Source organism: Spodoptera frugiperda, chromosome 18 (assembly GCF_023101765.2).
Source record: "Spodoptera frugiperda isolate SF20-4 chromosome 18, AGI-APGP_CSIRO_Sfru_2.0, whole genome shotgun sequence".
NCBI lineage: Eukaryota > Metazoa > Arthropoda > Insecta > Lepidoptera > Noctuidae > Spodoptera > Spodoptera frugiperda.
The window spans coordinates 10,104,686-10,131,667 of NC_064229.1; the positions used below are offsets into that span (position 1 = coordinate 10,104,686).

At 36.4% G+C, this 26,982-nt stretch overlaps 1 protein-coding gene across 12 annotated transcripts in view; it reads left to right on the plus strand.

The window, feature by feature from the left end:
* Positions 1 to 26,982, plus strand: part of LOC118278271 (MAP7 domain-containing protein 1) — a 72,170-nt gene that overhangs the window by 24,354 nt on the left and 20,834 nt on the right. For 5 of the 12 annotated variants that reach the window (XM_035597486.2, XM_035597484.2, XM_035597478.2 and 2 more), the window contains exons 3-5: positions 6,401 to 6,412; positions 15,037 to 15,239; positions 16,209 to 16,247. In XM_035597486.2, the coding sequence (XP_035453379.2) occupies positions 6,401 to 6,412; positions 15,037 to 15,239; positions 16,209 to 16,247 (254 nt within the window). The remainder of the gene's footprint in view (positions 1 to 6,400; positions 6,413 to 15,036; positions 15,240 to 16,208; positions 16,248 to 26,982) is intronic. The other 7 variants (XM_050700251.1, XM_050700249.1, XM_050700253.1 and 4 more) reach the window with 3 other exon arrangements.

A 26,982-nucleotide genomic window follows, 5' to 3' on the forward strand; every position in this document is an offset into this window, starting at 1 on the left:
AATCAATCAAACGACGGCCTATCGCTATTCGCTGCTCATTGCTGGACTTAGGCCTCTCCCAAGTGACCTCTTACGAAATAAATAAATTGCTCCTAAGATGACATAACTGCTAGATTTATGCGAACAATCTTGGAAAAGATTGCCGGAGCTTGGAGTAGGCCCAAAACAAATCTAAACATCTATCTTCGATAAACCCTTTTAGAGAATATTTTCATCCGAACGTTTAGTTATTTGATATTTTCATATTATTTTTGTAAGGAATATTCTCAGAAAGCGAAATAAGTTGGTACGTTTTTGTGATACTTGGTGTCTCCCAGATATCTCTATCGATTTAATTTGACCTTGAAAAGTGTTATGCTTTCATGTAACGTGTGACCAGTGACCAATATTATTGTACCGAATAACTTTTAATAAAATAAGTAATTATATATTTGGAAACGTTTTACTTATAGCTTTATGGGAACGATTGTCTCCTATGCGACACCAACATGACTATGCAGATGCACTGTGCGTTTACTCGATCGAACTTCGGAAATCCCAACGCTTTGCAGTGTGTACCGTCGCAGTTGCCAAATTGCCAAACGCCGCTTCGACACTCAAAGTAGTGTCTCTACTAAATGCTTGAATTTAAGTCTAAATTCAAGCAGTGTTGTTGGTGTTCCATTATATTGGTCCATATCAAAATCTGGTCGTAAATAGAATTAATATAGTTATATCCATAGTTTTGTTAAGGAACAGTCCAACCAAGCTCAACAACCGCTAAATATTAGTTTCCCCATTAACCTATTACGCCGCTACTGTGTAGTTAAGAGCAAGTTAACAACAATAGTTCAACGGGGTCGCTTTGAAACAAGCTTTCGAAGCCCTAGCATCGGGCTATTTTTGTTTTAATAGTATAGTGGTGACGTAATTAGAGAGTTAGGAAACAGTCAATGAGAGCAACGCTATTTAAATTCTGTCTAGTACAGATGATAGATTGGGCCAGTCTATTTTTGATTTGGTCTTGTTTGTTTTCTATATACTAATACGTGATGCAAAAGCTTTGGACCCCTTTTTACAAAAATTGCGCGGACGTAGGAGCATAAAATTTGGTACACTTATAGTTTAGTGTAGGAGAAGTGCAGAACGCATATATTTTTCAAAAATAATGCTTATAAAGTACATTACTTAAATCAATAAATAAAACATTACACACACTACCATGCTTAGTATCTGATCGTATTTGAAAAAACGTCAAAATCCACAGACATTGGGATGATATTCTCACGTCTCATATGAATTGAGTTTTCCTGTTCATGATGCGCCGGAATATATTAATTTGAATTTTACAAAACTAATAACAATTCGTTAAATAAAAATTATTTTGAGGGGGAAATCATCGTATGACTTCTCCCGTTACTGACTAAAAACCACCCCATTCCTACGTCTGCTTTTCGAGCCGGAGCCCCAGTAATCCGCTACACAATCCGCAGCAAGATGCTGTGCTATAAATGCTTTCTTATACACAGACTATCATGGATTAAGGTGGGAATTTCTTCCGTGATTAGATTGTACACAATCTCACAGTAATGAGCGGCATCTTCAAGGTAATACGTCCGACCCTTATATACCTTAATTAATTGCGATGCTTCTCACAACACCAGGGCTTTCTCTAGCAATAAAATTGTTCTCAGATCATCAATCTTCAAGCCTACCCAATATGGCTATTCACACAATCTTCTCTTCACATATTAACACAAGTTCTGCAATATCGATTTGCGGTTAGTCTGTGCAATCAATAAGGGTGATAACGAACGAATCAGGCAAGTCTGCGGTCAATAAACCGCTGTGCTTTGACAGAGCCAATTGGTTGGAAGTTCGAAGTATGAGCCGCCAGATTGATCGAAAAGAAGGATTGTCAGGATGTCCTTCTGTTTTCTGATTTGGTAATGCAAAAATGAGAACTATTCTACGTACCTTATGTGGAAGTAAAAACTGGATGATGATAACAGATCTAAATATGGAAAGCCACTTCATATCTAAGTTCGCAACCTCACTCTTCAATCGACAGTTTCTTGACGAACAAAGTATGGCATACTTCGAATAAGGCAAGTTGGTACCGACATTGGCATTAACGTCAGAACAGCCTAGTGAGTAACGTGCCTTAGACCTTTATTACGAGTGCCAATTAGCATACTTCTAACCGCTGTAGGTTGATTAGCTACTTTTACTTGCCACTGGCTATGTTTATTGTATGAACTAAATTCTTAAAGGCTATTTAAGTATCTCCTCTACAGAAAGAAGTACATGAAAAATTGCATTTCATAAAATTTCGTGAGATCCGCATTATTCATGTTGGTTGAATGCTCAACTTGCTCGTACGTCATCTTTACATAACACGTCCTTGCTAGCGTGACGTCACACATTCCCACGCACACCGCTGATTGTTTTAACATGAGCAAAATATTGATTTATTAACAGATTACTTTGTTGCTGTTTATTTAAAGTTCAGACAATATTTTATTAATATAAACATGATAAAAATACACTACGTGTTCTCTAGATCCATGGTCTTTTCTGTATAAACTTGTTCGCTCGTTAATTTCTTCGTACCTAGATGAAACATCCATCGGTTTATAATAATAGTAAGATTTCGCACATGTTTTTTTCATTAGATTCCTAAGCAAATCCATTAATGGAATTCCAAGGCTCTTTTTATTTGACCTATCGCAATTATTAGTGTTATTATAAACCCGTTTGTGATGTCAGGGCTATTATTGAAGTATGCCATTTAAAGTTATTCAACAACAGTTTTATTTGTTTACCTATTTTAATGAGGAATAGTCGATGAACAGTCGCCTTCGTTTCTTAGCATCCGGAACATCTTATTGGCTGTTTGCCAACGCGTCTTCCGAAAGGAACAAGTCATGCTTAGAGATGTGTTCTATTCGATCAGCATCAGTTTTAAATGTTCAGTGCTATGTGACTAATTAGCGTCATACTGAACCATTATGTAAAATAAGTTATGCGATGCGACCTTTACAAAAACAATGTCATATGGTTTAAGCTATTTGTTCGGTATTTGTTCTAATCCTCTTGAAATATTTTTTGCTCGTTTTCCTCGTTGCGTTGCTTGGTTTAGTCGAGTCTCTTATATGTGTTCTGGGAATGTAAATTATAAAGTTGGTAGTGTCTGTCAGTAATATCATAATTATCTATAGTACTAGTTACTGTAGATATTGTCTCCAAATAATTAAGTGTTCGTCCATTTATGCCAAGTAACATTTCCAAAATTACTTTGCTCTAATATACCCTAAAGGTTCTAGTATTTGATTCCCGTTCAATTAACTTACCCTCAATATCATTTACATTTAGTAAGTTTACTTCAGAACAGTCTTAATTTAAGTAGAGGTAGAATTTTCACTTGGCTCACCGTCTTAAGTCACTTCATTAATTCTGAAAGGCGCGTTAATATCATTAAGTACTTCAACGGCTTATCCTCTGTCTGCAAACAAAACGATCCTTCAAAGCTCCGTAAACATTTCATTATTAGAAACGTTATGGTTAGTTTATGGGGTTTTATCAAGTTGATGTATCACATGCTTATTGACCGTGGTATGGTGATACATATCTGCTTACCTACTCTCTGTATCCGAAGCTTTAACATTTGCATTTGTATTTTTGTTTTTAGTTTTTTGGGTAAAACCAGCGATCATGGATTTGTAATGACGTAATGCTTTATTGTTAGGTAACCTTTCCAGGTAAGTCATAAATATTGGTCCCATTTGATAAAGAGTGATAATATTTGCGATACCACCGCTAATATTATGGTACTCAATGATGGTAGTATAGTACTTATAGTAATAGTCTCTTATTCAATAGTTATAAAATCAACTTTACTAGTATTCTAGACTTTTCCTCTCAAGTATTCCATTTCATTCAGAAATCCTAGTCCAACTATTTGGATACCCACATCTGCACCGCTGAACATGGGTCTTTCCCAATTAATGGTTGCATTTAATGATGCTTAGGGGACAACGTAATATGTAATTACTACGCTTGGCGGGATCCGCTAAATGCGACATCCAAATTTTTGTGATGGGTGTAATTATAACTGTTTCTGCAGTCTGATTAAGATCATTACAACCTTTTATGTTTGTAGAACATATTAATTTGCCTACGTAGTTGGTATTTACCGGTTACATTCCCTTTGACGTACCTTAAGTGATCGCACCTAGTTAATGTGACTACAGATCACTGGGCTTCTGGTATGATTCTCAGATCGGGAGCATATGTATTGTGCTCTTTATTTTGTTTTTCCGCAAAGGTATTTGTATCATGATGCCATATTCGAATCATGTCCAGTATTGGGATACTTTATGAGATGTGAACTTTATGAGACAGAATGGCAACCACAAAAATCCTCAATTCCCTTCACAGAATTTAACTCTTCCTCGCATATCCTCGTTTTCCCAACAAAATTCCACGTTATCATGTCGATCTGAACTCGTTTATCTAAACACAATGGTACATCAGGTGACCAGGTCAGCGTTACATAACTGCTCTATTGTCAATGAGGTCATGCGCCAACTCGTGCGAGTTACGAGTAGAGTACGATGCGTGTGCGCATGCCATGTTTTTTTTTTTGTTGATGAGATTAATTTCGATAGTAACTCGGCTTTGTTAATGATTTTGTAGGGAATGTGTAGTGAAAATTAAAAATCATATAGGTATTCGTAAAAAAATAATAAACAGCATATATTTTAGAATGAATCACGGCGAAATTGAACGAACCGATATAAATACAGATGAGAACATTGAACTCACAAATAAACAAACAGCAACCTCTTGCCTATACTCTTTCGTCTCTTAAAATATTATCCCTATTCCTTTAAACTTCACCACCAAAACTCAACACCAAATTATCCAGTCATCATCACGTAACTTTGCGTTTGTAAACTATACTTATTACTTAATTTCCTCTACAACGGAATTTGTAATGTTATACATAAACCCCCACAATTACTTAACGCCCTACTTTTCAGCTAACCCTACAAATGTTTACCTTTCCAACGGTTATTAATGTTTCTCATCCATTAAATTAAGCAACAGAATTAGTTAAAACTGCCTAAAGGGATTATAAATTGGTTGGAACCGATATATTTGTTTTAATTGTCACTTTGCAATGATTATTACTACTGATTCATTGGCTGTTTGATAAATTAATTGTTTATTTGGTTCAGATGTTTATGTAAGTATAATTAGTGTTTTGATCATACGGTCTTCATATGGAAATATAAAATTATTTACTAGGATGTTTCTTCAAAAATAATTATTCTCCTGCGTTATTAAGCATTGTGGTAGCTATTATCATCATCCTTATTTTTATTGGATTGATTGAAAGCAGTGTCACAGCTTAATTTATTGAAACCAAATTTTGTGTTTCCGTCTGCAGAATTTTAAACTTTTGGTTGAGGAGGACGCCGTTAACACTTTGTGATATTTTTTGAAGAATAACTTATTGTTTGAATCTTTCAAACAAAACGTATGAAAAATGAAAGCACTATAAACTGGTATTACATTCTATAAAAGCCTACAAGTTACACACGCACCTGGCGTGTAGACATTATTGATTTGAAAATTAATTATAGCTGCTGCATAATAAATACACAACTAAATCGATTTTAATATAACCCGGTGACCAGACTACTATCGGTACCGTAATTGCATTGACATCGATCCATCAAACACGTCAAATTATAGCTTCACTCCTTCACCGCTTTTTATATCACCTGTCGGTCATCGATCATTCATGTGGAATCAGACACCATTGACTGCTAAATTGGTGACCCCGTCATACAACCATTTGGCCTCTTGAGCTTCTAATTCATAATTCTAGACAGATGTAGAATATTTGTTAGCAATATCCCCCTCTACCACGATCACTTCAGACCCCACACATAGATCTAACTCACCAACATCAAAATTACTTTAAACTACTTAAAGTCAAACATTCATAGGCTAGAGCTCTACTAAAATACACACGCCACGCATCAAAAATAATTTAAAATTAACTCTACGCCATGCGTCAAGGAGTCGACAAAAATAGGGAGGCCACTTCCTTCAGGACTACTCGAATAACTGACTAGTTAGTTACAGACGGGACATTGATTCGTGATCGTGTGCTTTTCGTGATTATTCTTTCATTTAGATTTTACAAATATTGTGCTTCCTAATTTCGACTTCTTTACTTAATTCACAATTTCACATACACATTTAAGGTTGAAAGAAATTGATTACAATCCCTTTCAGATTCTTTTCATTGTTTTGCAATCTAACCAAAAATCTTAACAAAACAATAAGTAAAAATAAATCTTCTATGATTTACTTCACCTTCTTGATATATTAAATTTGTTTGCAGGTGAATCAGTCAGTAAGTGCACTTGAATATTCAGTTCTGTTGGTGGACAAGTAATTGCTCTGTGGTCGCGGTGTGGCTTTAAAGTGGCGCGTCTGAGCCGCTAAGCCGGCTTTCCGATTGACTACGTCGATACAATGACGATATAAAATACCGCAGAAGCTGTAGCAATGTTTCTATTGTTGCTTTATATATAGACAAGTTTCGCTACCGAGACTATAGTTGTAAATTTGAAGTAGGAAGTGCGATATTGGTTTTGTGTTTATTGGCACGACCAGCTAGTATTTTGTGAAATACCATTTCACAGCTTTGTAGTGTTATCGTGAGTGTAGTTGTAATAATATTAAATAATGCAGTAAATTAAAAAGTGAGTGAAGCTTTCAATGTAATTGAAGTGGAAGAAAAAGTGTTAGATAGTACACAATGGCGTGAGATAGCGTGCTCGTTAGTGTAAATAGAAATATTAATTAGAAATAAAGTAGTGCAAGATGCGCTGGACTAAAAACACGGAAGACCACAAACCCCCGGTAAGCAAAATACGAAATAAAATTGTATTTAGTTAATTGTAATTAAAGTCTTGAGTAAACTTAAAGTAAAACATGCAGAACAAACTGAAAATGAATTTCACAAAGAGAAATCTGGTTCAGGAATTTGTTGCAAATAGTTTTCAGCAAAGAGCAAAATGCAAATGTTTTAAAACCTACTTTAAATGCACAACCATCTTTGTATTGGTTCAACGCAAACCAGATAAGATGAATTTAGACCGAGATAAAAGAAAGTATTTCAAGGACGTTGCAAAAATTTACTGTTTGTTCGTAAAATTTGCGTTTTTCGTAGAATTTTTAGATAATTTCTTTAAAACCTCACTGGCCTAATTAGTTTACTAGATATTATTTAGTGAGTACAATTAGGCACTAGAATAACTATCTACAACATATTCACATTGAGATTTAAAACTATTTGGTCAAGTAATTAACGTCTACGCTATTTTTAAACCCGATCCACAACACGATGGAAGCAATCAACCAAAACTAAAGAAGAGTTGAAACATCTGGAATGAATAGCCATGCAAAGCTAATCTGATTAATGAATGTAGACAAGCGATAATGAGCATGCAAGAACAAAAAGTAAAAATTGACATCGAAATGGCTTCTAGAAAGGAATTTAAAGTAGATACATTGCTGTCAAACTGCAGTGGTATCGATAGTATATGACGTAGTTTTAACGACGAAAATGTATAAAAAAGATAGTGAATTATCAAACGTTTCGTAGCACTAGTTGGCATGAGACCTCACCGATAACGTCTGCTCAAGAAACGAGTTATGACGCCGAAAGAAATATTGTTGCCGGAGAAATTCCATGTTGTATAGAAGGGATCTAATCTGGAAGGTCTGTTTCATAACGTGCTCGACAATGTGATCATAACTTGGATTGTGCTCGTTGTGTGGGCTAAATTGTACGTCTCTAAACTTCAGACTACTGAGCTCAAATATCTTGGTTCTATCTGGAAAATAAACAAACCCTGGGTTAATATTTTTAACCCTAGTATTGGCAGTCTATCTCCATGGAATTGATAATGTCGTTGGTGGAATAAGTAATATGATCGCTTCCGAAGAACCATTAAATGTATTATATTAAAGTCTAACAAATATAAAGTACAAGAATAAGCGAATATCCTAAAGAATCAATTGCTCACGCCAAGTTCAACTGAGAAGAAAGCTATCCAGACACTAACAAAAACACAAGTCGCCATAAATCGGAAAAGGCTGACGTCACGAGGAAGCTGTAAGAAAATGGCGCATTCTTGAAGCCTAGTGTTCTCAACTACATCTAGTCTCGACACTTTACCGCAGTCGTTCAACCCTTGTGGGCGTTGTTCGCATACTCACGTATCGCACTACTCTACGTACGGCCAATGCTGTGTACAAAGTCGAAATGTATAGCGTAGTCAATGTTTTGTTTTTACGCGCTCGCTTCCGTTTTTAGAATGTTTTTCTGTCTGTGTTTATTGTGGTTTAGGCTTTAATATCTTGCTTGCATTCCTGTCGTGTGTCGCATTCTTTTTTAATGTGGATTATTTGTCTGCTTTCAAAACACTGAGTGTCTTGTTTATTGATGTGGTCCTTAGTACGACTGCTGTGCATGGGATTTTCTCGTTAATCTACGAGTCGAGCAAGGAGTTATTGGCTTTTTTTATGTTGCAATTCTGTTAAATGGTATTTGGTAATACCTTCTGTCACAACAATGGCTCTTGTTGTACCAATATAGGTAAATATAGATAGATTGGTAAGTAAAGGTAAGTTTGGTATACATCTGCCAATCCCTGGGATGCTAACGTGCCGATGTCAATTTTGCATTTGTCATCAGCTATATTTTTCTTAGAACTTTCATTAGGGCCTCCGTTCAACTCAAATTATGCCTAATCCGCCTAATCCCGCAAGGCGCAGGTGTAATTTCGTACACCCACATATCGTACGTGATGGTATTACATCCCACGTGATAAAGGACGATTTGATTAAAGATAAGAGGTTTGTCAGACACAACATTAATTGAAAATGTTGTAGGTAGCGAAATCCAATTATTTTTCTCTCTATTTGGGAATATATTAACGTAACTCTTCATTATTGTTTGTGTGAAAAACGATATGAAGGATGAGGTTACTGAAATTATTTTTATTTTAATTAGAGAAGAGAAAATATTTGTTAATGATTTAATAAAAGTACACAAAGATCGTATACCTACTCCAAACAAACGAGATAACATTTATATTTAAAAATCCGCCTGAATAAATTGAACCAACCGTTCTAAAGAGATAAAACGCCAACCAACAATCAATTTTAACCAAGAAAAATCTCCCAGAAGTCATAAAAGGCGATTAAATCAACACAAACATTTTGATCCATAAATAAACTAGAAGTTTTATTGGAGTTCTTTGGCGTAAGCGGAACAACCGAATTCTCGGCACATTTTTCAATGAACATCAAATAGATGGTCGCACTTCCTGCCTCTTCTTGGGCTGAGTGGTTCAATACTTTCATAGAACTGTATTATAACGATCGTATGCCTAAAATAGTATGCCCAAAAAAGAAATAAATCGATCCGTTGGTCTAGTCGTAAATATTGGTGTATTAAGTCCCGAACCCCCATTCAAATGATGCTAGGAATGGAAAACTTTAAAAATTCATTGTTTAAATGTAAAATTGGAGGGAACACTGCGGTGGGTGGCTTTATTATAACAACGCCCCCTATCGTGTACCCTCTACTTACAATGCAACCTGATACAGACATAATTGTCTCACCTTCCCCTTGTCATTTTAAAAGCAAAATGTCAGCTACGTAAAAGTAAAAATAAAATGTCAGAAAAATGACCGACTTTAGACAATTTTGAGCGATAAAAACATGACACTGACATACTTGGCAAATTGGGGCGGTGTGCTAAAATAACATGAAGATTACCATGTGTCTGATAATGACCTTGAGGTGGTAGATGCTAATTAACGTAGTGTTTTGAAGACGCTGATGAGACGATGTTCTAATTTTAACGACGTCCTCGTAAGTTATGTCTGTATATAAACGTATTAGCAAAATTGCAGAGGCATTTCATGTAGGAAAGATCCTTTAATTTATCCAACAAATAAATACATAATCTGAAACAATCCCATACCTCGCATGTCAACCTCGTTATTCCAAATTTTTTGTCGAATTATTCCATTTCTCTCACGAACACATATTACCCGTATTCAGCATATTCAAAACATGTGAGAAAAGATTCCGTGAATATTTTGCATTAATAATGTTGTTTAAACGCTCGTGGCGTGCCAAGCGAACCGAACGAGCGATGATGCATGCTTCCTGTTGTTCCAAATCTTGGAGACATCCATTTAAGAAGTACTTACATTTCGTACAATGTTGCTGCTTACTGCTTGGATACAGCCTTCGTCGGGTCCTGGCAACGAATAGGGCCAAGGCCAACCCATCCTCTGCCATTAATCTTGGAATAATGGATTATGCGGCACTCGGCAGAGGTGGGGCATTCACCTGTATGTTAATAACGTGCTAAGGTCATCTATCCACGCCTGTCGGCTGTCATGCATGGATTACCTGCAGTATCTTACAATGGTGCGTGTGTAGGCGGAAGAGCAGCATTTTGTATTCTAAACCGCAATCAGAGAGATTCATTATGACGACATTCGTTCCTAGACGGTTTGGCATGTCTTAATTAAAATTGTTTATAATTTTTAGTCTCTCAGTCAAGCGTAGCCACGCGTTCTTTACACGTGTTCTCAAAGCCGCTTCCTGTGTTTTTATATTTTTTATCTCTCTAGTATAGTTTATGTTGTAGATTTGGTCTGCTTGTCTTGATAGATCTAAAATCTAAGGCGTGTTCATAATCTTATATTGTTTGCCGAGCCGCTGTTGCTGGATCAGCGGTTGCGTCCGGTCAAGCCGAACGGAGATATCGGCTTACGCGCGCTATTTCCTTATCAGGCCCTTGGAAGGTTTTTGTTAAGTGATTCACTGAGGATTTATTCGTACCAGTTGTGGTTTCGGTTACGCATTAATGAAATCCATACTTATTGAAAAGTGGAGTTGTGATGAGATCATGGTTTATTTGGAGGGTCTTGCCTTCATCGATCACGACATTTGGCTAGCTCGGAAAGATATGTGCCAGCTGGAGGAATTAAACGCCGCGCCATGACAAATGATGGGATTGTTCAAAAGTCAGTTTTCTATTTATTCACTTCTTTCAAAGATTTCGTATTTAAAATTACCGCTAAGCTTATCTATGACGCTAGATGATCATCTATATTTCCTTACCTATTTTATATCAATCGGCCTATATTTTGTTTCATTTTTATTTATCTCTGTAATCCGTTTAACGACAATGTTGCATGAGTGTTAAGTATCGATTTATTGATACTTTATGAATATTTTACACGTAGTTCCAAATCTGGATAAGGATTTTATTATATTTATCGAATCCCTGACATAAATGGTTAATTCAAAACAAAATGGACGCTTAGATTTCTACTGCACTAACTATTAAGGAGTACTCGCAAAGACTGAACGTATCTAGTTATTGCATCTGAAGGTCCCAGGATCATCATCATCATCATCAGCCGAGAGACGTCCACTGCTGAACAAAGGCCTCCCCTTGGTCCTCCACGTAGAACGACAAGCCGCCACCTGCATCCACTGGCTCCCCGCCACTCTGACGATGTCGTCGGTCCACCTAGTGGGAGGTCTGCCCACGCTGCGTCTTCCGGTCCGCGGTCGCCACTCAGTCACCTTCCTGGCCCAGCGGCCATCAGTCCTCCGAGCGACGTGGCCTGCCCATTGCCACTTCAGCCTGCATATTTTGAGAGCTATGTCTGTAACTCTTGTTCTTTGGCGAATTTCCATATTTCGGATTTTGTCGCGCAAAGATACTCCGAGCATAGCTCTCTCCATCGCGCGCTGGGCGACTCTGAGCCTTTCTAAAAGGCCAGCAGTTAGGGACCATGTCTCGGTACCGTACGTCATCACTGGCAACACACACTGGTTGTACATCCTGGTCTTCAGACACTGCGGGATTTTTGACGAGAAGACTTCATGCAACTTCCCAAATGCTGCCCATCCGAGTTGGATTCTTCGAGCGACCTCTTTCTCGAAGTTGGACCTACCTAGCTGGATGATCTGACCCAGGTATGTGTAGTGGTCTACAACTTCGAGTATATCGTTCCCAACGACAACCGGTATAGGTGCAACATGGACATTTGACATGATTTTCGTCTTGTCCATGTTCATTTTAAGGCCCACCTGTTGGGAAACGGTATTGAGGTCGCTGAGCATGGTGTTCAGCTCTTCCAGCGACTCTGCCATTACGACTATGTCATCGGCGAAACGGAGATGAGTGATGTATTCGCCATTAATGTTGATGCCGCGTCCGCTCCAGTCCAAGAGCTTAAAAACGTCCTCCAGTGCGTTCGTGAACAGTTTCGGAGATATAACGTCTCCCTGTCTCACGCCCTTCCGCAACTGGATTGGCCTCGTAGTCTCTTCCTGGAGTCGGATGCGCATGGTGGCGTTGTTATACAAACACTTCAAAACCTCGATGTATCTATAGTCGATGTGGCACCGCTGGAGAGACTGCAGCACCGCCCAGGTTTCGATTGAATCGAAGGCTTTCTCATAGTCCACAAACGCCAAGCATAGTGGCAAGTTATACTCCTCGGTTTTCTGTATAATCTGCCGCAGCGTATGAATGTGGTCTATGGTACTGAAACCTTTTCGGAATCCGGCTTGTTCGGGAGGCTGGAAGTCATCAAGCCTGCGTTCGAGACGGTTCGTGATGACCCTCGAAAACAGCTTATACACATGGCTCAGAAGTGAGATAGGTCTGTAGTTCTTTAGCAGACAGTTGTCGCCTTTTTTAAAGAACAGAACCACCACACTCCGTTGCCATGCTACCGGCGTGGTTCCCTCGAGTATGACGGAATTGAATAGCTTCTGGAGGACTAAAAGTATCGGTTTTCCACCCGCTCGCAGAAGTTCCGACGTGATTTCGTCATCGCCCGGCGCCTTGTTGTTTTTAAGCTGTTTGAGAGCCATCCTAATCTCGTACAGGCTGATGTCTGGGATATCCTCAGTGTAGTGCCGCGTCAGTTTAGCTCTTGGGTCCCGAGCTGTACCGACGATGGGTCCCAGGATATTTGCTCTTAAATAAGGAAGAACAATCTTGTGAATGAATTGAGTAAGATACTTTGAGAGACTTCACCATTACGTGTCTTCTCTCAATAAGACGTAAGTATCTGTAGACCAACAACACATTTGTTTACTGCAAAAATCAATCTTGTAACTCTTACCGCAGGAAGTTGTAAAATTGAACCGGACTTGTACCTTGAACTTCTATTTATTCTTGACCTTGGGCAGCCTTGATTGACATCTCCATTCGTGGTCAAGGTTCCCTCGGGTAGTGCGTGATATCTTTATTATTATACAAAGAGATCTATATGATAGAATAGGAGGTCTATAGAGGTGTCTTTTAAGCCATTCTTTGCCATTCCAATGCTTTTAGTTTAGGCTTCTCTAAATCTAAGATTATTTTGAGAAATGCTCCCAGAATTTTAAAACGAGAGAATCAACGTATGAATAACGGCGACTCCTAGTAACCTTCTTAAAAGAATAATAGGTGCAAATGGACCATGGAGACTTGTAAAGTCATTAGTTTCAAACTATAATGGTCTAGTTGCTTCCAATAATAAAGAACATCATTACAAATATGTGACTAAGACAATAGATGCAGTACAAAGTCTATTAGACGTTATTACAGATGATTTGACTTCTACGTTTGACATCATAGTGTTTACCGCGTATTGTAGTGCAAATTGAAGCTAATTATCGACGCAAATGTGACTGAGATAGCTATATACCTAGACTCTCGTGCTAAGTACGAAATTGAATTCTCAGCGTAAGATGTTAAAGTCTAAAAATGATTGGAATATGTTAATAACTCAGTAGGCCTAGATGTAGATGGACAGGAACAAGGTATACAGAGATCTATGGGATAAAATATACGTTAAGAAGATCGATAGTAACACCTGAGAATCCGTGTTGATTATTTTGGAAAAAATTGTGGGGATAAAATCTATAAGTAAATAAGTCCTATAAGTGAATCGGTTAGGTTGATGGGTGATTGTAGAACATGCGCAAAGTTCAATCCTAGTGAAACTAAACAGCACCTGCATAAACCTCTTCGAAATGATTCATGGCTAAAACATGAAGCTTGTTTTAACGAAATATTATACGAGGTTAAATCTCCTATACAATAGATGCAAAATATCGCAGTGTTGCAGAAATTAGGTCGGGCTAAATACTCCCTTATTACGACATTTATAGTGTCTATTTTAGAATCAAGTTGGAGCCTTATAAATAGCTAAGTTTACAGCACTGGTCCATAATAATGGACAGATTTATCCGTGGCCTAAACAGAGTGGTTTATGGCAAATAGACAATTATTTATCAAGCGAGCGACCTGTCAGACCAAAAGAGGGTAATCTTTGCAATATGTAAGGCTTAAGCCGACCGCGATCACCGAAAATTCCGGATTATTCCAGAATATTCCAATTCAGAACTTCTCGTGTTACACCCAAAAAGGCTGAGACAACTATTACTTAGCAATTTCCTAATCGAATGTTTATCTAGGCAAATAAATGTAATCGAAACAACTTTCGTACATTAAAATCGATTAAAGCGACTGTTAAATGCAATTTATTGGGTGTTTATCTCGCCACTCCTTTTCTAGAATATCTGACTTTTAGACACTTTGATCGTATTTCGTAGGTACTTTTCCTAAAGATAATCTTTTGTAAGTGGTAAGTAAGTAGATAATAAAATAATAAGGAAAAATCTTTTACTTTGTTTATCAAGTTGAATGCTGAGCAAAGAATTCAATGTGAGGTCTGACAAAGTTTGATTGAGATGCAATTAGTAAATTGTCTAGAATTTATTCCAGTACATTACAATAAGCTGTTTAAGGGGTCATGTTATATTATGAATGGGACTAGTAACTGACTAATCGTAAATTCTACTAGTCACAAGTTCTAATTTATTTTTAAATTCTTCTGCAAAATCTAAACAAAATGTGTTACTTGTTCCAGGTTGAAGAACGCAAGCGCGCGATATGGGAGGCATCAATATCGCGCCGCGAGGCGTTGCTGCAACGCGAACGCGATCGGACGGAGCGGCTGGAGCGGCAGCGAGCCGCTCGCTCCGCTCCCCGGCCGGCCTTCGCATTCGGCTCGTCCACACCTCGATTGCTGGAGCCGGTAGACTCAGCTGGATTCTTCTGGGCCGCGCGCAGGTACGTCTGCCAACTGTTGCAGTGTTACGTGTTACGCTACACGTTACGGGACATGTTACACTGTGTGATGTAGAACGTGTTGTAGGTTTACGTGCAATTTTACTGTCAATGATCATTGTTGGTTAATGAGATGGCGTTTTTGAGTTAATTATAATATTCCATCTGTAAGTAAATTGTGATAGGTAAAGAATTATCGAAGGTATCTACAAGCTAGACACAAGTTCAGTTCATACCTGTCCAATTCAAGTTTCCAAAACAATTACTTTAAACAATTAAAAAGTTGAATAGTTAGAAATTCCGTTCCGTACACAACTTTCTACGCCTCCATTTTGCAGTACGGTCGGTCGTTTGAAATTCATTAAAAGTGTCCGATATTTGGACCGCCAACTAATTGATTGGTTTAGCGAAACCATTGTTTCGGTTGTGTATTGTTTGCGAACAATGATCATTGACGGTTATTTTTGTTTACACAACATTTGAAGGGTGAAAACCTTTTTGGGACAACTCGCTTCATTTTGTAGGATACAATTTTGAGTTTTACTTTGCGATTTTGTTTGGGTTCTACTTTATTAGTGATCGTTGGGCATTTTGGCAAACAATATGAGTATTTGGAAACGGCAAAGTGAAGATGAAAGCATCCGATTTCAAATACAAACAAAATGTCTCCCAATTTACTCTTTTCTTTGCGAATCTAATCACCCTTAAAAGGAGATTATCCTCTCAACTAATAAAGTAGAGCCTTGAAGCTTATTTGGGGGTTTATTTTTAAAGTTTTTTTTAAGAGTATCTAATTTAAGCTTCATGGGACCTCTTGCTTCGCTTTTTTTTTGGTTCACAAGGTGACGGTATCACACGGATCGCGACGGAACCCCAGTGAATAACAACGATAATATCATTCCTATTTTTTTTTTAATTTTTCTTTTTTTTTTTGTGCACTAATTTTGTTTTTTTTTATTCCCCCACAACCAGTACCAACCCCATAGATCAGATGAACTTTTTTGAATCACTGTAAGCAGTTTTATTTTTCTAAAAATTTTTGTTGTTTTTTTTCTAATTTTACTAATTTGAAATGTTTATTTTTTTGTTACTAATGAGTTTAATAATCAATGTTTTAGTCTTGTAGTAGTGCTAGAGCAGCGTTGTAAATTGCTTCGATGTGTAAAGAAGCTGAATTAAACTTTATTGTAGATAGTTTAAAGTAGATTGTTGTGCATGAAGCCTTGCATGATTTGTGTTTTATAGCCATCTGTTGTTATTTACAATTTACTTCGGAATTCTTGGAATTTTATGAAATTATCATTACATTGTACAATGTGATTCCAATGTGAGAGCAACGCGGTCTCCAATAGGTTTATCGAAACGTCTAACGTTCAGCAACTAAACCTACTTAGATAGGTATTTCACTTTTTAACCGACTTCCTAAAAAGGAGGAGGTTCTAAATTCGGCTGGGATCTTCTTTTATGTATGTGTATATCGATTATTATCCTTTCTAACAATCTTAATAAATAGTCCAGTACCCTTAATATGAGTTTGCTTTACGTTTAAAGTAATGGAAACGAGAGCGCGTTCGACGCTCCGATTGGCCGGCTCGAATAAACCAACCAATCAAATCGCCGAACGCGCTCTTGTTTCGATTAATTTACTTTAAGGTTACTGATTGATACATTATTTCTATATACTACATTGCAAGTCAAGTTTTCTACAAAAAATCCCCAAACAAACGGGTATCTTTGCACCAACGACATTGTCAGTCGAAAGTAGGTATCGATTAGCACTCAATAGATTATTATTAATATACATACATAAATATAACAGAAGCAACACCTGATAAGTACAAGGGCGATATGATAAGATTCGTCGGTTTACTGTTTATACAGAATGCAGTTGATTTTTATACAGATAGCACTTTAAAAACAAGTATGACGCAGTTGCATTTCTAGTTAGAGGTCATACCGCCGTACTCAGAGTCATTTAATGATTACTTAAACTATTCCTTAGTAACGATTTTGTATGGAAAACAATTGCTAAGGAATGTGTTAAGTAACCATTAAATGACTCTGAGTACGGCGGATAGTAATATAAATAACAAATCTTTAAACACTCCTTTTTGCGTTAGGGGTTCAACGAGAATCGAAAGTGTTGCTTTGCGCAAAACTGTAGAATTATGGGACTAATTTCGGAGCTGCAGGACTACCTAGTGTTTACCGGGGCTCCGGATTGCAAAGCAAGAGTAGGAACGGGGTGGTTTTTAGTCAGTAAGAGTCTGACACTGCCTCTCGCCTCGCTCAAGGCGGGAGACGTCATTGAAATATTTTCCAACCTTACAATAATTTGGACTGAGTTTTAGTTATTCAACTTATATTCGAACTATTTGTTTATTACATACTATATGTCGAATATCATTTTATATCGCATTTCCAAAAATCTGAGATTTCATACATATTATAAACAGAAATAGGTAGATAATAATATGAAAATACATAATTTGGCTACACAACTTAAAAACCCGTATCGCCATGCTATGCAGCATTTCTATTCATAGACTATGAATGAACAGAATTCCTTTAAATTAAAGACACATATACCTACATAGAATAAGCAACTGGTTACATATATAAACATACACATGCCTAGCTATACAACCAGTTTACCATGGTCTTGCTTTGTATGGTCTTTCCGCACATTCGACGGTCAGTTTATACTGGTTTTGTGTAGCTTGATGTGTCGTCGTGTTTACAAGCCTCTAGTCCCAATATTTATTTGTACAAGTTGTAAGAATTATCATAAAAATGTAACTTTGTGAGGAGTTGGCGGTGACCAGTTCGTTTTATTATGTTTTGCGAACATTTATATGTTTGTAAAGGTTATATTTTGCTCATTTTGTACTGTGTTTAGTGTTTTCTCGTGTGAATTTTGCGTCTATTCGGTTGTAATCTTATCAAAAATTGTTTATAACACCTACCTTTTTCTTGTAGATATGGGTATAAGTGATAATAACAATAAACCTGATTTTTTTCTTTCGTTAATATTGAATAATTATTTTTATGCATAAAGAAGTCTCCAATGATGATATTGGTGAAAATCGCATCCAATTCCGTGCAGTAGTTTGGGCGTGTAGCGCTTACAAACGAACAAACAGGACAGACAGACGTGATAGACAGAAATTCCTTAAACCGTCAAGAATTTCATTCAAATAACCTTTTAAATTATAAATACATGTCTGTACTTAAAAGGTATAATAATTATTATTTATAGAAAGTTACCTATTCTGAAGTATTTAATTCGATTCACAGACAGTTCGTTGTTCAAGTTCACGTTGAAGGTGAATGTCAATGAACTGTACCGTCTGGCAGTCTATGTGCAGTGTGCAGACTGCCTAGCACTCGGGGGTGCCGCGATATATCGCCCTTGTACACCTAAAAGCATTTCTGAAATGAGAATTTATGTCAAATTATTTTCTTGCCGTATGAAAATTTTATTCAGCCCCTCTACCCTTAGGACGTTATAGGATGAAGTCGAATTCTATTTCTAAATATCGAATTTGAATCGAGAATTTTTATGACTGTAATTTAACACATTGAACGCCGTGGTGGTCACCGGTGACCGACGTTAGCGGAGGATATGCCTTCAACAGTTTTCTATTGGCAGTCAAAAACTTAAAGAACCTTCTTCATTATAATTTTTTATTGTTAATCGGCTTGTCGTTCTACGTGGAGGATTAAGGGGGAGGCCTTTGTTCAACAGTGAAAATCTTCTGTCTGATGATGACGATTGTTAATCATTGCATTTTGAAAATTACAAGATTCTTATTGGTCTATACTTTCTCGGACTTATTTTTGGTAATGATATAGTGGTTTTTGTATTGAAAAGTGTGTGTGCAACTAGCTTTATTCTGCATTTACCTCTACGTTTCGTTCCTAAGAATAGCTTACTTGCAATTTTTCCACCCCACAACAATTTAATGGTCGATTACGCCCACATCAAAGTTAGGGTGGTGAGCCAATTTTATATTTGCTTAGGCATTCAGACGTTTTTAAGTATATGCTAGCACCTAGATGAATTTTTAAATTATACATTATTAACTGCTATGCTGGTAAAGTGTTTAGATGTTCATTTCTGACTTTGATCTCGGTATGGCTATTGAAGTATCAAATATTGCATTTTTTCAAACTATTTCAGATATTTAGAAAATCTGAAATACACTACTTTTCTAAAGTGCTAAATGTTCACCTCTACCTACCTTTATCAAATCAAACAGTAATAATATTATGTATGAACTAAATCTCAATTACAATGTAACTAGGTAAAGAAACCACATTGATAAGCAATAATATTCTTATCATACAAATTGGAATCCTTGAATGGAATAATATCTTGTAATATTTTAATATATTCAAAGCACGTGTTTCCTAAGAATGTGGTGGTACATAGCCCATTAGAATAATTTGATTGGTCGTATGCATGCTAAACATGTTGGCGCTAATCTCGGAAAATTCTTTGAACATTTTGATGAGATCTTCATTACTTACTTAGTCTGTGACTAGACTGAGTAGTATTCACAAGTCTCACTAATGATTATGAGGTTACAAATTACATACGAAAACGTCACGTATTTCACCCAATTTTCACCATTTGTGTCATCGTGCTTCTACTGCGAAATTTACTTTGCCCGAACCGGGAATTGAACCTGAAAACTTTAGTCCGTCAGTCGCACTCTCAACTCACTCGACTACTTACATTTAATGCGACTGCCTCGTTAATCCTACTCGAGATCATAATAGGACTAATCGTGTTCTCAAAATCACTTTGCATGTTCATAATGCCCACCAAATAGTTTTTTTCCTACCAGTGATATAAACCCTCTCTTCAACTGTGGCAGTTATAAAATTAGATCATCCACAACAAAAACTATCAACTTTTTGCCCAATCAAATTAATTGATATCTTCAATAACCTCGTACGTACTTCGACAAAGGGGGCGTAATTGCTTATGTATTTTAAAACTACATAATCTTATATATAAAAATGAATCGCTAAAATCGTTGGTAAGCGCATAACTAGAGAACGCGTGGACCAATTTGGCCAATTCTTTTTTTGTAATATTCGTCGAAGTTCAAGGATGGTTTTTACGGCGAGAAAATATCAAATAATTGACGGAAAAGCCCTAAAAACAGCCCTTTTCTTTATCCCATACAAACGTTTTCTAACTAATACGTAGAGTCAATTTGAGCTTTATTGCTATTGGATAAAGTTCATATTGCTATTGGATATTAAAAAACAAATGCTATTGGATAAGTGTGCGTTGGAGACTTGGAGCACAGAATCCCTACTAATATTATAAATGCGAAAGTAACTCTGTCTGTCTGTCTGTAATTAGTGAACCGATTTTGATGAAATTTGGTACTGAGATAGAATAGACCTTACTTGATACTTTTTATTGCAAAAAAATAGCGGAGAATGGGTAAAAATATGGGTTAAATGGTCATATGGAAATTCGTCATTTTAAAAGCTGTAACAGTAAAACTTTGTATTTAGATACTTAATGAGGAACGAAAGAACATGAACTACTTTTTATTGCAAAAAAAAAGGAGAGAATGAGTAAAAAGAGGGGATGACTGTTCATATGTAAATTCGTCATTTTAAAAGCTGTAACAGTGAAACTTTGTATTTAGACACGAAAAGATAAACGAAAGAACATAGGCTACTTTTTATTGCAAAAAATAGAGGAGAGTGGGTAAAAATAGGGGATGAATGGTCATATGGAAATTCGTCATTTTAAAAGCTGTAACAGTGAAATTTTGTATTTAGACACTTAGTGAGGACCGAAAGAACATAGGTTACTTTTTAATAAAAAGGGTAGAAGGCGTAGAATGTTTGATAGAGGAGATTAATGTTTGCTTGAAAATTCGTCATTTTCGTTAATACGTTGCCTGCGGCTTCACGATTTCTTCTTTAAATACACGATGTTCGATTCTTATTTAAATCGCCAATATCCTGTTTGTGTTGAGGTTACGCTTACACGAATGTTTTTTATGGAATATAACAATGAAACAATGTATTTTTTTATATAGGAAATTAAAGGACAATAATATAGATAGCCTTGGCTACTTTTCAACATAATTATAAAATGATGAATCGGTAATCGTCGTCTCTATGAAATACATATCTTTAAAGCTAACAGTAACATATTCTCAAGTAATTTACATTTTACATGACATACGGCAACATTTTGACCACCAACCATTAATACAACCACGCGGGCGAAGTCACGGGTAAAAGCTAGATTCGATAAATTTTCATTTGTACATGTCAAATATTTGTTGTTTCTAAATTCAAATTCTGTAAATAATGATTGACATTTATGCATAAACTATGAAAAGGGTGAATTTGTCTATATTTTTTTTAATCTATTGAAAATGTTGAAAAGTGCATTAAGCAGTAATAGAAATTCCTCAAATATTTATGCGTGCGTTCAGAAATAATGACAAATTATCAACAGTTACGCGTGTGTTCAGAAATTTATTTTGTGTAAATTAAAGTTTCTATTCACGTTTTCGAACAAACGATGCTCTTTCAATATAGTCTATTGGTGTGAATGACATTGACATTCGTATTGCGCGTTTTTTAAAATATGCAAAATTAAATGTATATTTTTCAATATTTCTGAAAGATTATCTTAATATTTTTTCGAGTTTTAAAGACTAAGAAGATTTTTACTTGCTAATAAGTGTTTGTTAATCAAGGTAAGTTCACATCTTCATATTGAGTTTTAGTAACTTTTGGTGACTACACAATACTACAATTTGGTATACATGGTTATGCAGAAAATGTATGAGAGCTTTTTATTTTCAGTTGGAATTTCGTTTTTAACAATGCTACCAACCAGACGTACAAGCTTAGGCCGCAGAACTCGAAATACGGCAAGTCAAAGAAATATAAGAGCAAATCAAACTGATGAGCAACGCGAAGCGCGAAATGAACTTGAACTGAATCGATATCAAGATAGAAATGTTGTGTTTAATCCCCACAAAGCTGCATTCAGTTATAATGTGGCAATTGATTACAGTTCAGAGCAAATTGTTGCTATTGGACTAATGAACATTGTGTGTCCACATTGGGTTTGAAATTCAAAAATGAAGCCTCTGGATTGTGTTGCGCCAGCGGCCAAGTCAAATTGACGCCATTGGTACCGCCACCAGAGCCACTACATTCATTGGTTATTTTTTTTACTCATATCCAGCAGTACAATAATTGCTTTCAAATGACATCAATTGGGGCAACAAAAGTTATACGAGACAATTTTATGCCTACTTTTAGTAAGTATAATGGCAAACGTTTTTTTTTAGTTTTAAAACCATGTAGTTGGTGCAAAATATGTCGAGTCAGTGATGTGTTTATTTTGTAAACAATAAGTCAAATACATAATAATAGTCTTTAATCCGAAACTTAATCAGCAACATTTTATAACATGTTGTATTTTATAGTGGCATGAGCAAGGCGTTCTTGGTAAAGCCTACTGCCTAAAGCTGCCGTGGATGGCTGTTTAATGTCGAGGTTTAAAGTAGTTTTAATTTAAAATGATGTAAAGTATTGTGGCAGTATTTTGCGAGCCACATGGTGGTACAATTTGCTATACAATTACCTGTATACATATTTATATTCTTGCAGATTCAGGGATTCAAATATATCATCAAACAGGTTCCTTATTGCCAGTGCCTGTTGACTATAAATTTTTGCAAATATATTTTATGGACAATTCAGCAAGAGTAGTCGATCAGCGTTGCGCACACAACAACTCAGTAAAAAGATCCATTGTGATGAACAACTTCAAAAATTTTTCTATCAAATCAACACAATGAATTAGTTGCATTATTCACAAATGCATTAGACCGCATGCCATCAGATAATCACAAAATTGTCATCAGAGCCGATAAGGAGCCTGCAGGACAAAATGCTGGACATTTTAATGTGCCAACAATTGATAAAGAGCGTGGTATTTAACTCAGTGTTTACTTAAAAATGCCAAGTTCTTCAATAGTGATTTGTAAAAATAGTAGTGAAATTATTGAATCCTATGGAATAAACACTATTATGAAAATATATTTTGTTTTCTATTAAATTAGTAAAGTCCTTTTCAGGTATAGTGAGATCAGGAAATTATGAATTCATTTTTATATGGAGGATATTATAGATTCCAGTTCAAATTGAATAGGGACTCATACATAGCTCAGCTATACAAAACACCTAGCGGGTTTACCGGGGCTCCGGCTCGAAAGGCAGGAGAAGGAACGGGGTGGTTTTTAGTCAGTAAGAGTCTGACACTCCCTCTCGCCTCGCCCAAGGCGAGAAAAGTCATTGGATGATTTTACCCCCTCAAAAAAAAAAATAAAAAAAAAATAAAAAAAAAGCTATACAAAACAAAGTAGAGCATCATTGCTACGCGAAAGCGGTACGAAGTTCGCTGGGTCAGCTAGTTGTCTAATAAAAATAAAAGTAATTTGGTAAACATCGGGCCTTAAGGCCTGCGACGATGAGTCATAAGTGGAACATTATATTTTATGTATATGATTATAAACTTGTTTGTTAATTGATAAAAACTTTATGCAGGTGTTCCAATAAAAAGTATACATATACACCTGGGGACTGGAATAAAATAAATTGTTTAATGTGATAATTTTTTTGGCTCGCAGTGTACAGTCGGCAGAATTTGTAGGCCGGTCCAGGTGCACTTTGAGGTTATTTCTAATGCAATGCATATGTTTGCCGACTGGTTAAGATACACTTTATGTCTACTACATTACATTGTGTATGTCTAACCACAATACTCAGAGTTATTTAATGTTTTCTTAACCCAGTCCTTAGCAAATGTTTTCGGAAGAGAATCGTTACTAAGTAATTGGTTAAGTAATCATTAAATGTCTCTGAGTACGGCGGTGTTTATGATAAAGCTAGGTTTGTCACTGACAGACAGACTGTCGGTCAATTCAAATTGACGTTTCAAAAGTGCCTAATTAAGTGATTAATTGAAATAAATGCTTTGACTTTACATTAAGCCTTTGACTGCCGACAGAAAACTGTTGAAGGCAAATCCTCCGCTAACGTAGATCACCGGTGACCTACGTGACAGTTAACGTGTTAAGCTTTAGAAATATTAGACAAAAAATGCAGAAACAAGCACTTATATACATTAACGTCCTCTTTTAAGATTAAATTTTAAAACAAATAAAAAACAAACCCAATTAACACACACAGGTTGACCGTACACTCAATTCTAAATATAGAGCCGTAATATCAAGTCATCATCAATCAGATAGGATCCGAGCCATAACTTATAAAGCGGTTTGTATATTGGGCGTTAAATTGAAACATATGTTTCAACTCATACTATATCCCATGCAAATTGCAAATGGACAAAAAATACCGGTATCCAATACAAGTATTAGTTAATTAGTGACTTGTATGTATTTTATTTAAGACGTTCTTTATTGCCACCTGTCGTATAGTTATTTTTGATACGTGTGGACTTAAATGAGAATGTCCCGTTGGTCGGAATAGGGGCTTCAGATAGAGTCCTTTTTTTGAGGGTATAAAATCATCCTGTGACTTCTCCCGCCTTGGGCGAGGCGAGCGGGAGTGTCAGACTCTTACTGACTAAAAACCATCCCGTTCCAAGTTCTGTTTTTCGAACTAGAGCCCCGATAACCCGCTAGGCAGCCGCAGCTCCGGAGATAAACACCTGGATCAAGATATACAGTTAGTTTTTTACTTTCGAAATTCTTAGTGTCAGGGTATAGAAATGTATCCAATGCATCCAAAAATGTAGCCTTCTATATTACACGGGAGTCGTAACATAACTGGTGGACAAGTCTGTGATATATTTGACAACTAATGAGCACTTTTTTGTTTACATTTGAGGATAATAAAAGATGTCCTTTCCTTAATGTTATGTCTGAGCTATTTTGGTACATTTAAGCACAAAAACGTAACGTAAGGGGCAGTGTGAATGACCTTTACTGGAAGATCGATACTTTTTGTAAAGGTTGCTTACTGTAAGACGTAAGCTGATATCTTTTTTAAATTCACACTGAGATAAAGATAATACGTGCTTGCATTTACCCTTTTATTACCAATTGAAAGTCCGAACTGTACCTACTTAAATTAAATTTTTAAACCACATTTATTTTGAGTTTCTATGTATTAATATTCTAATCGGATAAGTGATAGTAGTACTGGGTCTGAGACTGCCTCATTGGTCGAATGGAAGTTATTAACTACTCTAAGTTACTAATATTATTATGTATTTACAGCCATAGTCAGAGATTACTTTGAATTGAACTATTCCTTAATAATGATTTTGTTCCATAAACATTTGCTAAAGACTGGGTTAAGCAACCATTAAATAACTGAGTACGGCGGTTAGTAGCTTAAATAATATTTTAATAACCCATATTTATTACCGATTGTAAACTTTCCGCAGTGACTATCTTTTAGATTAGATAGTAATAAACGTTTCGTGAATTGAAGTCATAATTTTGTTGACAATACATATCTATATGTGATAAAATATCTTATTTAGATTTTAAAGAATACGATTATGTTTTTCCAACAATTAGGTATTTAATTAATGAGTGATTGTTAGATAATTGGCTGAAAGTAGGTGTTTGTCATATCTTATCTTGATTATTACCTAGCTAATGATAGTTTAACGTTAATTTTAATTGACCCAATGACCCCATAGTAATTATACGTAAAACAATAAGTTACATGGCGTAACGTATTTTTTGGTACCCGTTTTTAAGGGGGAATGTCAGACTCTTACTTACTAAAAACCACCCCGTTCCTACCCCTGCTTTTCGAACTAGAGCCCCAGTACACCCTCTAGGTCCCGCTAGTCCGCAGCTCCAGAACAGGCATCACCCCTACTGAATCCCATCTGTGGTGGTGGTGGTGTGTGGTCCCTTTGAGGCGCGCGGAACACGACGCGCAGTACACACGGGTCTGGTTCTGGTCAGGCTACTCATTGCTCGCCGTCCGCACAGGCCATTACGGAGGTCGGAGATCGTCTCACGATCCCCGACGCTCGGAGTATCTCTTGATTTTTTGTACCCTGAGACTCAAATTCAACCACTTGAACAAAACGTAGGTTTGGATTTTCTGACTTCAGAATTGTACCGAAGACAAGACAAGGGCAACAAGATGTCTATCAAAGTGTTAATTAGCCACTAAAATACTATAATTAACATTTAACCAACCACTACACAATTCGTGATACTACACAATAAAGCTAGTTTGTTAGTTTATTTCAGTTTTCAACTCTGACATTCCAGATTCTAGACTTAGAACTATTTAGGTCACATTCACATGCCTATACCGTGTTTAGTCGACCGGGTTTTAATTAAAAGTCTGGATCGCTATTCTGTTTATAGTGGGAAATGCTTTCTCTATTAAATATTGGCTATTTTTATAATATTTTAATTGACTTTGAGAATAAATAATCTAGTTAGGTCTTCAAAGACAAATGGACTGGCTTTTTGATTCACTCGTTTGATTAGGTAAATGCTATTTGTTTGTGTAGTAGAGCTAAATAATGAATCACAACAGCCATTAATATACACTGTTGACTCCTAAAGTATTCAAAGCCTGTTCTCACATGGAGAAGGTATACGGGTAAGTCATCCAATAAAGAGGCTTGTATGAAAAGGCTACTAATTAAATACTCCTATTCGGTATTCGGTATAAAGAT